The sequence below is a fragment of the Labeo rohita genome, unplaced genomic scaffold, assembly GCF_022985175.1.
Source record: "Labeo rohita strain BAU-BD-2019 unplaced genomic scaffold, IGBB_LRoh.1.0 scaffold_1407, whole genome shotgun sequence".
NCBI lineage: Eukaryota > Metazoa > Chordata > Actinopteri > Cypriniformes > Cyprinidae > Labeo > Labeo rohita.
This window is the reverse complement of record NW_026127568.1, coordinates 7,433-20,256: the sequence shown is the minus strand read 5'-3', so window position 1 is coordinate 20,256 and position 12,824 is coordinate 7,433. Positions and strand designations below refer to the sequence as shown.

Genomic DNA, 12,824 nt, shown 5'->3' with positions numbered 1-12,824 from the left:
TGTATCTGTTTGACTGTGAACCTTTCTTGCAAGAAATGAACCTTTAAAACGCAGCTGCGCAATTTGTCTTTATTGATCGAGAGCCTCAAGCAAAGATTTTTGCCACAACACCTTCATACAAGCGAATAAAAATAATAGGAAATTATAGGAAAAAAGAAAGGAAAGGAAATGACATGACATGATGTGACATGAGGCCAAGTATGGTGATCCATACTCAGAATTTGTGCTCTGCAAAAGTATTTTTTATTTTTTTTTCCTTTTTGGATGAACAATCCCTTTAAAATTACCTGTATTAAAATAGATACAGGTGATCAGGAAACCAGGTCCTCCAACACATCCACGAATACACCCACTTGGGCCTAAAAATGAGTTTAACAGGAAACTTCAGTCTGGCTGTCAGTGATCTGAAAGCAAAGACAATGAGGGTCCTCTGTAGAAGTTGAAGTTCCATTTCAAACCTGGCTAAAAATCTTGGAAGCAATAATCAAACCAATTGCATCAAAACTATGCATACACAAATTTGTAAATGCATCTTAAAAGTAAACAGAACAACCCCAAACAATAGTATTCAACAAAGACCTCTGAAATTCTACCAGCACCTAAAATGCAGGCCTCCAAGCTCATACCAGGCTGAAGCCCTACAATGGCAGGTGCAGAACCTGCATAGGAGCACCCTTTTACAGTTGGTACTAAAACTACACCCAAACCAACACAGCACAATCCGGCCCAACCCAATTATACAATTACAAAAACAAAATTACATTGCCTATTGAAATGATGCCACTAAATTACAAAAGAAGATGGAGTTATGTACACCTGAAAAGAAACGTAACACTTTATTTTGATGGTCCACTTTAGACATTCTACTAAAACAGTAAGTAACTTTGCAACTGCATGTCAACTAGTTACTAGAGTATTAGTAGTAGTAGCAGTCTGCTTAGTATCTTCTAACACTCTTCTAAACTTTGCAAGTATATACAAACTTATTCTACTAACCCTGAACCTAACCGTCTGCTCTGAAAGTTAGTAGACATGTAGTTGCAAATTAATGAGTTACTTATAGTTAGTAGAATGTCTAAAGTGGACTATCAAAATATAGTGTAACCAAAAGGAATTATACACCAACAGAATACCTGAGCTATGTAAAAGAGCACAAATTGAGAAAGACATTCACAAAATACAGACTGCATGATCACTGTCAGGCTGTTGAGATGGGGCGGCACAGACAAAGATGGTACCGTGAGAAAAGAGACTTTTGGCAGTAAGACAGAAACAGAAAGCAATGCATATTTCCATTTGGAGGGTCAGTGGTTGCTTTGCAAAATATCACCAGACTGGCTATGATGTAAGAAAAACCGATCAATGACACTGCTGATTTCAATACTTTGATAAATGACAACGTGAAAGCATAGGCAGTAATTCAGAGCAGAATGACACCAGACCCTTTTGACAGCTAAAGTCAGAAAATCAGAAAGAGCTTTATTCCCGAGTGTGTTTGGACATACAAACTATTTGTTTTATAGTCACAATCTTCCAGTACACAGAGACAACAACAACACAGAGATAATAAAAAAAAATAATAATAAGATGTGAATACAAATACACATATGTATATATACATAAACACCAAATAGAAAAATAAGTTGAAAAAAAAAAAAAAAAAAAAACAATAAAATAAATAAATAAAATAAAATGTATGTATAGGTGTGCTATAAATAAAATAGAATAGGAATAAAATAAGATGTAGGGTGGTAACAAATAAACATAAGGTTATTGCACATTTTACTGCACAATGGGGAGAACATTAACTGTTCATATTGCCTGGGGAAGAAACTTTTCTTGTGCCTTTCTGTCCTGGTATTCAGTGCTCTGTAGCACCAGTCGGACGGCAAAAGTTCAAAGAGGAGATGGCTTGGATGCCCTTTTTCTCACTCTGGATGTTTTGCAGTTTTTGAAGGGTAGGCAGAGGAGAACTAATAATCCTTTCAGCAGTACAAACCATCCTCTGTCGTCTTCTGATGTCTGAATTTGTAGCTGAGTCAAACCAGACAGTTATTGAAGTGCGCAGACCAGACTCAGTGAAGGCCGAGTAGAACTGTGTGAGCAGCTCCTGTGGCAGGTTGAACTTCCTCAGCTGGTGAAGGAAGTACAACCTTCGTTGGGCTTTTTTATCAATGGAGTTGATGTGAGTGTCCCACTTCAGGTCCTGTGAGATGGTGGTGGCCAGGATTCTGAATGACTCTACTGCTTCCACAGTGAAGTCCACAATTATCTCCACTGTTTTGAGTGTGTTCAGCTCCAGGTTGTTAAGACTGCACCAGACAGCCAGCTGCTCAACATCTTGTCTGTAAGCAGACTTGTCACCTTACTGGATGAGGCTGATGGCTGTAGTGTCATCTGCAAACTCTAGAAGCTTGACAGAGGGGTCAGTAGAGGTGCAGTTTTTGGTGTACAGGGAGAAGAGTAGTGGGGAGAGGACACAACCCTGAGGGGCGCCAGTGCTTATGATGCAGCTGTTGGATGTGGATGTATCCATTCTCACTAGAAAGCTGGTGATCCACTGACAGATATAGCTAGGAACAGAGAGCTGGTTAGTTTGGTCTGGAGGAGTGTTGGGATGATGGTGTTGAAGGCCGAACTGAAGTCCATGAACAGGATCCTCACATAAGTCCCTGATTTATCCAGATGCTGCAGGATGACGTCCACTGCATGTCCCATGCATCATCCACAGACCTGCCTGCTCGATAAACAAACTGCAGGGGGGGTACAATGATGTCTTACAGGTAAGCCAACACCAGCCTCTCAAATGACTTCAAGACCATAGATGATAAAGCAACAGGTCTGTAGTCATTAATTCCTGTTATCTTGTTTTTTTTATTGTCGAGCATTTGAATGAGGCAGGGACTTCGCACAGCTCCAGTGATCTGTTGAAGGCCAGCTGGTCAGCACAGGTTTTCAGACAGGCTGGCCTGGTGTTTTCCATCTTTTCTGCTTCCAGAAGACCTAAAGCACATCATCTTCACTGATCTGAAATGCAGGACCACTTCTGGAGGGGGCTTGCTGGAGGTTTTGATGGTTGTGTAGAGAGATGGTCGGAACGGGTATGGGGTGTTAGACTGGGAGTTTCAAATGTACGATAACTCATTCAGGTCTTCAGCAAGGTGTTGATTTGTCTCAGGGCTGTCTTTCAGGCCTTTCCACACTGAAGCATGAAACTGGTGGAAAGCAGTGAGTCTGCACTAAAGTGAAGTTCTAATTTTTTTAATTTTTTTTTTTTTTCATTTATTTTATTATTTTTTCTTGGCCTTCACTTTTGACTTTTATTGTGCAAGACTTACCTTGGGTAATTTTTGGTTGTTATGTGCACATCACAGATATATCTACAGGTAAAACAAGAGCTAGAGTTTGGAGATACTGGTACACCCACATGAAAATGGGGACTTAGCACACACACACATGCTCACACACATTTTTTTTTTTTTTTCTTAACATCCATATAGGGTAATGTTTGACCTCTGAGTACTTTGATTGGATGCCCAGTACATGTTGCTGTATGAATCTGTAGTATAAATATGACCTATCTTTCTTAATAAGCTGAGCATTCTCCAGGGATCCCGCACTGCGACTGGTCTACAACACAGTTGATGACTGCTAGCATCGAGACCATCTGAAAACAGCTGTTAATTACTGCAAAGCCTCCAGGCAAAAGAAGACAACTGTACAAGTATTCATTTACCCAAAATAACAAGGTAAGAACTTTAGACATTTCCTCAGCAATTATAAGATATACAAGAAATTTGTCTTGGTGCAGATGGAAAGAAAGACAAAAGGGCTGTCTGTGTACAAAAACATGCACAGCTGGATTAAAGTAAAGATATGTGCAAGTAAAAACAAACTGCTTTTGTAAGTCAAATGTCAGTAGAAGGTGTTTTGATGCTTGTGTTGTTCACCAGGTCATGGAGATTCATCAGTCTGTTGTGATTCTGCTGCTGGTCTTGGCTGCTTCTTTCACTGCTTATGGTCAACCAGATGATATAAAGCCCCGTTATCAAACATTCCTTAATCGGCATTTGGGTCCTCATGTGAGTGTGCATGATTGTGACAAAGAAATCAGAAAGAGAGGCATCACTGCCTCTGGAACTGCAAATGGCTGCAAAGAAGTCAACACCTTCATACATGCGAAGGAAAATGATATTAGAGAAGTTTGTGGAAAAAATGGTATTTCACAGGGCAAAGATCTGTTTAGGAGCAAGAAGCCTTTTCCTGTGATCACGTGCAGATTGAAACATAGTGAGAAAAAACTAAAATGTGAATATAGAGGGAGTAAGTCCACTCATTATATTGTTGTAAAGTGTGAAAAAGGCTGGCCTGTACGTTATGAGTTCCTGTAAAGACAGGGTGAATGGAGCCTTACAAAGCATAACAGTATAATTTACCAATCATTTGTTCACTTCTCTTTTTTCTGTCTTTGTTTTTCAACTGCAAAAAAAAAAAAAAAAAAGGTCAGTGGCTTTTAGCTAGCAACAATTTTTAAAAATTTGACACAATTTGACAGCTGTGAACATGAACACTGTGCCAATATACTTTATATAATAGCAAAACATTCATGTACTTTAAATAATAGCATTTTTGGTTGTGCTTTAACAAGCTGTGTATATTTGAAGAACAGCACACAAGTCCACCTGAAGTTAATCTCTCTGAGATCTGCACTTCTTCATACTTGTCTCTGTACCTGTCCTCTGTAATCACTTATTGAGCATTAAAAAAAAATAATGGGAGTAGTGAATGTGCAAAAACAAACGAGGATAAGAATTTGTATCCACCTGTCTCTAATCCTCAATAAATCCTCTCTACTACCATTAAACTCTTCTGCTTGACTGTCTTGCATCTCAACAACACCAATTCGAAGATAAACATCCATGAACCTAATTCTTCTGTCTTTATAATTTATGAAAATAATTCATAGAAATTGCTATCAAATGTAGCTTAGGAAACTGAGGTGAGCAACAATCTGATCAAGGACTCTAATTTTTAATGCAGGCCACTGATTTCTGTCTTGTTTCAGACAGTGGAAAAAAAAAAAAAAAAAGTGTCTTTTAAAGATACTTTCTGTTTGGGTTAGTATGGTTCATCTTTGTCTGGATAGACTTTCCGCTATATAGACTTAGAAATGTAAGATAAAGCAGTTTTCTAGAAGACTGTTATATATATATATATATATATATATATATATATATATATATATATATATATATATGGTGTCTTTAAACAGATTTCCCAAATAATATTATTCAGTTTAGCATTCAGCTGAAAACTTACTGCACCTATAAACCTGTCATTGCTGTAAGCTTGGTCATGTGTTATTTTTACTCTCTGAAGGTTTCAACTCCACAAATAAATAGAGATAAAAAAGCTAAATAATAATAATAATAATAATAATAATAATAAAACTGCACTGTATTTATTTCCATTTAGTCCTCTGCAGCAGAGTACATGCCACCATGTCAAATTGCTTGGGAATAAAAAAAATATATATATATAATAAACAAACCAACCAAAACAAATACATAAATAAAAATCCTTAAGCTCTTGAAGCTCTGTCCTCTTATCGACAGCAGCGGCTAGTGGGCATGCGCACATCAATAATTTCTTGCATCGAAAATGATTTTGTTTTATCCAGTGCACTCAAAAAAATGAACTTTCACTGTCGTTAGTTTCACTCTATACATCCATGTTAACATTATTTAAAAAATGCATGTAACACCATGGACTTAATATAACTGAGTGGTTTCTACAAAAAGCTAACATTGTTAGTTTTACTTAAGAAGTTTTTGTTCAGTCAACTTAACAATGCTGAGTGAAACGTACAAATTAGTGAAACAACGTAGGATGGACCTTTAGGTGCACCGTAGCTGCAACAGAAGACAGACAAACCAGGAAAAGATGCGGGTGACTCTGCTTGTCAGGTATGAATTAAATTCTTTACCATCCTGATAAATACTGCTTTGAAAAAGTGATTTAAGTCTGCACAAAGGGTTTTTATTAAAGTTAACAGTATATTTTGGTGCCTAGCAATGCTAATCTGTTCCATACAGGCTACATTTTCATTCTCCAGTATGTTTCCATTTTAGTCAGTTATGCTAACTCGTGTTTCTCTCTCAAAACAAGCATGTGGCAATGTAAGGACTGCAAAATAACAGTGTCAACTAGATGGCAATTTTTGAAGCACTATAATGTTAGATTAACACATGGCTAATTTGGTCACAGTAATTGTTTCCCATGCACTATATAATATGGAATTAACATGGAATGTACTACAGAGTTATCTTAATCGTTCATATGCTAAGGATACAAGTGTTTACGATGTTCTATTTAGTTGTTCAAGCCCATGTGGAGGTACCCTAAATGCTTTTGTCTTCAGATTTCATTAAATATATCCCTGAATGTAAATTTACAAATGAAAGATATCCTCAGTGTTGTGTTATGTCTTTTAAATCTCTAGATTGTTGCTGAGTTTACTTGAATTACCACCACTCAACTGATTTAGACAAACACTGGGTGGATACAGAAATAAACTGGCCAATATCTACCAATAAAGGAGTTGCAGGACGGAACATGTGTAAACTAATGGCTGTCACTGAGAAGGTTTGTAATATCTGTTTATGATATGGTGCTTGTTTTCACTTTGGCATGGTGAATTGTAATTTTGTCTGCTCTTATTTTTTTTTTCCACAGAACAATACCGACTCAATTGGGATCTGTGTATCTTAAAGGGATAGTTCACCCAAACATTTTGTCATTGTTTACTCACCCTCATTTCATTCCAAACCTGTATGATTTTCTTTCTTCTGTTGAACACTAAAGAAGATATTTTGAAGAATGTTGGAAACCAGACAGCAATTGACTTCTATAGTATGGACAAAAAAAAATACATAAGTCAATGGCTACTGTCAACTGTCTAGTTACCAACGTTCTTTAAAATATCTTTTGTGTTCAACACAAGAAAGAAAATCATGCATGTTTGGAACAACTTGAGGGTGAGTAAATAAGGACAAAACTTTAATTTTTGGGTGAATTGTCACTTTAATGAAGACTATGAAATCCTCATGAAGGAGTATACAGTAAGTGTTCTCAGGCATTCTTTTGAACTATGCATACAGTAGTTTGTTAATGAAACACTTGAACCTGAGTAGCTTAGTAACTAACATGGTAGCAGTTGTAGTTTTAGTGATTGTTGATTGCTTTGTTGTACCTTGAAATCCAGTGTCAGATTAGGCGACACATGGATGTAAAACATTAAGGCACAGACAATAGACTTTAGTCAGGTTAGATGGCATATTGAATTTAAAATGAAAATTAGACTGTAAGGGATGGATTTACAGTCTTTACAATTACACACTGCATAAAGGTCCTGCATAAAACTGACAACTTTTAAAACTGGAGTTTGGAGTTTCGTGGAGTTTGTGTCCACTAAAAGTTTTTTTTTATTTTTTTATTATTTTAAATTTCAGCTTGAAAATGCATGTTGTTAAACAACAGTACAATTCATTGAATGCACTGTAACCTATCACTTACAGCCTTATTTATTCCTGTCTAAAATTAATATGACCTGACTAAGGTCTGTGGATACATAATTTTCAGAATCTTTGCTTTTACTGGATGTATTGCTAAGTGATATTAAATTTGCAACCTACATTTGTTGGTGTAAAGAAAATTACTGAGCAGCTTTACTGTATTCATGCCTTTTAGGACTTTGTGAGTGCTGAAAGAGACCTGACTAATACAGTCACTGGAATTTACATCATCAAACCTGGTCTGTGACCCTCCATCAGGTTTTGGAATCAACTAAAAGTGCAGAAGCATGGAGATGTCACCTAGGCTTGTGCTCTGCAGCATGAATCTGTATTACATTGCAAGACCTTGGGAAGAACTTTTTCTGTTGACAAGAATGTTGTTGCCTATCTTGAACTGAGAATGATTACAATTTCTTGAAGACGTTGCTCATTGTACGACCTTGAGAAGAAAATAAATGTATTTTGTTTCTAAAATATGCTTGACATTAGCGTTTTTTTTTTTACTTGCACTCATAGAGCAAATAATTAATAAGGTAATAAAGTAAATTTAATAAATGAGTTCACTTTACATAATAAACTTTTATAAATTTAACATAAAATTATTAAGTAAATAACACATATAATCAATATGTAACAGTGACAAATTCAAATGATTTGTATTTACTTCAAGAAATTTTGTCAGCTTTACTTGAATTGTTTGTGTTCATACAACTAAATTGTTACTTGTACAAATTACTCAATGTAGTTGCGTGGAACCACTTGACAGTCTTTTTTTAAGTGAGTCCAACAAATCATTTTTTTTGAGTGTGGCTCCCTCTGGTGGACATCATTAGTTCCAGCCTTTTTAAAAAGTGCTGTAAAGTTGTTTTTATATTGGATTTTCAGTAAAAGTTAACTTTTTCCTTTAACATTTAATGATGTGCAGTCAGAAAGCTCAGATCATGCATCTAAAGCATAAAGCACCTGACTAACGTTTCGAAAGCGAGACAGAAAATGCATGTTTCTGTTTGGAGGGTCAGTGTCTGCTTTGCAAAAGATCAACGGACGGACTATGATATAAGAGTAACTGCTGATTCCATTACTTATAAATGATGAGATGAAAGCAAGTGTGGTATATTCAGAGAAGAATGACACTAAAACTTTTAAAATCTAATGCAGGTGGAAATTTAAGATGTTTAAACTTTCTTGCTATTTCTCGATTCTGGACAACTACAACAAAATGTCAGACTTGATCAATCACATGCGAGACATTATTGTGGAGCCATCAGAGGCATATGATTGGGGTAAAGACATGAGACAATGGTTTTCTGATTGGGCCACGTATTCCAGTATGCTTCTACTTGTGTTGATCATTTTGCTAATCATATATTTCAGGCCATGTGTATTGCAAGATTTGGAAGGAAAGATTAAAAAAAACATTTGCTGTTCATTATAGATCACAGTATTAGATGACGAATTGAAGATTTTGTATTGCCATTATTTGAAAAGTAGGCACTGTCCCTGAAGAACTAAATCAGAAATGTAATCTAAAGTGGCCATTGTTAATATTTATTTCTTTATTTATTTACTATGTCTTCACTTTTGATTATTCTTGTGCAATTTCCTGCTGTTATGTGCACATAACAGACACACCTAAAGACAAAACAAGAACTAGACCTTGGACACTGTATACCCACACAAAAATGGGGACTAAGCGTGCACACACACACACACACACACACACACACAGATGCTCGCTTGCAGATCTTACTTGTCATTCATATATCGGGTATTGTTTAACCTCTCAGTACTTTGACTGGATGCCCAGTACATCCTTTATGTTGGTGTATGAATAAAACATGGCCCATCTTCCTTAATAAACTTGAAAATATTACGGTAGCACACACACTTGCTCTCTGTATCTGCTTGTTCATTTTCCAAGGATCCCTTGCTGTGACTGCTCTACGCCACAGTTGATGAATGCTAGCATCGAGACTGAAAACAACTGTTGATTACTGCAAAGCCTCCAGGCAATTGTTAGAACAAGTATTTATTTACCCAGAATCACAAGGTAAGAACTTCATAACTTTACTCAGCAAGTATAAGATATCCAACAAAAAACAAGGTCATGGAGATTCATCAGTCTGTTGTGATTCTGCTGCTGGTCTTGGCTGCTGCTTTCACTGCTTATGGTCAACCAGATGATATAAAGCCCCGTTATCAAAAATTCCTTAATCAGCATTTCGGTCCTAGTGTGAGTGAGCATGATTGTGACAAAGAAATCAGAAAGAGAGACATCACCCATGCTAGAACTGAAAATGGCTGCAAAGAAGTCTATACCTTCACACAAGCAAATAAGAATAATATTAAAGTAGTTTGTGGAAGAAATGGAGGAACTCCACAGGGCAGAAATCTGTTTAAGAGCAACCAGCCTTTTCCTGTGGTCACGTGTAAATTACAAAGTGGGCAGAGACACCCACATTGCCAATATAGAGGAGAAGTAGTCCACTCGTTATATTGTTTTGGGGTGTGATCGAGAATGGCCTGTACATTATGAGGAAGGCATAATTAATGTATAGATGACTGGCTGAATAGAACATCACAGAGCTTTCAGTATTTTGCTCATTTGTTCACCACTTCTTTTTCTTTTTCTCTCAAAAAAAGTGCAGTGGCCAGTTTTTCCATGTGCTGTAAATTTGGCAACAACTTGATACAGTCCAAAGTCTACTTATGAAGCACAAATGTGAACATGAATGAACACAGTGGCTATAGATTTATACATGTACTTTAAAACATGACATTGTTTGTTGTGCTTTACAATCTCTAATTATATTTGAGCAATATCAGTTTTTTTTCTCTCTTTTGAACAACATTCAAGTCCACCTGAAGCTAAAAGAAAATTTACCTGTCTGTCATTATGAGACTCTGTAGGAAGAATAATATCTTTACTGTTTCTCATCTCACAGTGCACCGGTCTGTTTTTACATTCATTAGGCATAATGTAAGAAATACTTTTATATTTTGTCTCTAATTTAACTTTAATGGCATATTCTTCAGAATCTCTCTGAGATCACTTCAGTTCTTCATGTACATTTCTGAATGTAATTGTGCCTCGTGCATGATTCAGCTAGTCCAGTAAAATGTTGAGCACTCTGTTAACACTTGTTGAGCATTAAAAAAAAAAAAAACAAAACAAAACCTTTTAATAGGAGTAGTAAATGTGCAAAATCAAAAATCATCTGAGGATAAGATGAAGATGTTCTCCACCTGTCTCTAATCTCCAAATAAAACTTCTCTACTACCCTTAAACTCGTCTGTTTGATTGTCTTGCATCTGAACAACACAAACGCAAGCAGCGATGACGGGCCCAAACACTGCAGTGCCATCGCCACCTGGTGAAAACAACACACTGTGCACTAGTGTTGCACTATATACCGGTACTTATCGGTAAGTGTTGCGATACCCTGCTTTTAAAAATGGTACGATTCCGCATTTTACAAGTACCGGTACTTTAACAATGTATTTTAATAAGACCAATATTTCTGCGCGTCTGTGTTAGTGAATGGCGCAGACGTTTTGTTTACTAACCTTACCCACATACGCGTGACGCTCGCGGTGTTTTCAGCCTCTGCCGCCACAAAATATGAGTACATGAACACATGAACATAATCTCTAGAACTGCTCTGAGAGTCACTTAATGAGCATTTTACCGATTCTTTTGCGGAAAACTATCATCATGTAATGAAGATCCTAAAGATCTTCACAGCAACCCCTCAAAATAAAAGTTCGGTTTAACTTGACAGATATATATTAATATATTAGTTAATGTAATTATTAGTACTACTACTACTAAAAATATTGAAAAAATATTATTAAAACAATGTTTAAGGAATATTTACCAGAAAAAAAAATAAAAATAAAAAAATATATATATATATATATATCCTTTATAAATTAATTAGACATTATTTCGATTATTAAAATGTAATGAAATGAATAAAATAGAAAACATGTAATTTTGAACTTTTAATAAATTAATTTTAATACATAAGTAAAAAAGTTTCATGATTCCAATTAATTATACATGCTTTTTGATACTTTTTTATGTAATCATTAACATAGAGTCTAGAAAAATTAAAATGAAATTTGAGAAAAAAAAAAATAAAACATATTTCATAGGGCTCTCTTTATTTCATTTGTGTCTTTGTTTTATTGTAGTTGTCCTTTAGTTTGTTACTTGCATCTAGGTTCTTATTATTAATAACAAAGATAAAACAACAACAAATTACTATCTCATGATATAAACTGTTGTTGTGAAATAAAATTACTATATTATGAAATAAGATTTGGCTTTATTGTTTTATTTTATTCATTTACTTGTTTTTTAAAGGGGGGGGGGAGATGAAATGCTTTGTTTTAATAGATAAAAAACTATGATCTCCATTTGGATCATCTATGATTCAATTAATTTTCCTGTTGTTCTATTTTTTTAAAAAACTGGGAAAATATACTGTCAAAGGACTGTTTTCAAAGTCTATTGTAAATGCCACACTTCCTGCTGGTGGAGCTATGAATGTGAATCATAGCCATGTCCATGTTTCACCATAAATTTATTGCCACGCCATGACAAAACTGTTTAAGATAGTTTAACTTACCAGAGTTTCACTATCAAAAACAAACAATCATCATCTCTCCTCAGACTAAAGTAAACTTCACTGCAGTTAAACATAAACATAAGGTGAGCAGAGGTAAGCAGGACCTCCAAATTGAAAATCATGTTTATTTTTTGTGTAAATAATCCCATCATACCAGTACCAACATATTTTGTTTCTTTTTCATGCCCACACATTGAGATCAATAAATCATTGATACATCAATATTTATGAATTGTTTTATGACACAGAAAAGCCTTTTTGTGTGGATTTGGGGCAAGTAGTTATCAAACCGTGGAGCGCCCCCAAGTGGTAATTTAGTGTTTATTTATTTTTTAATAATAAATGAAAAGAATAAAAAGTATATAGAATAGAAACAAAATGGAGATTCTTAATGTTAGAGGTCAAGTTATTATTTCTTATAACAAAAGAAGTAGATACAATCGGAAAAGAATAGAGAATGCTAATGTCAGAGGGTCAAGTTTTTTTTAATAACTAAAAAGAAAACAATAGAAACAGAACAGAGAGTACTAGTGTTAGAGGGACATTTTTTTTTAATAAATACAATTTTATAATAAATAAAAAGTGAGGCATTAAATCAACAGTGGGCATCATGACA

The 12,824-nt window shown here is 35.3% G+C and overlaps 1 protein-coding gene across 1 annotated transcript; it reads left to right on the top strand.

The window, feature by feature from the left end:
- Window positions 1-3,604: 3,604 nt before the first annotated feature.
- On the top strand, window positions 3,605-10,132 carry LOC127158237 (ribonuclease-like 3). Its single transcript, XM_053825498.1, is given in 3 exon segments — window positions 3,605-3,749; window positions 9,679-10,050; window positions 10,052-10,132. Coding segments are annotated over 2 exon segments (450 nt in total). The 5' UTR covers window positions 3,605-3,749; window positions 9,679-9,681.
- The last annotated feature ends 2,692 nt before the right edge of the window (window positions 10,133-12,824 follow it).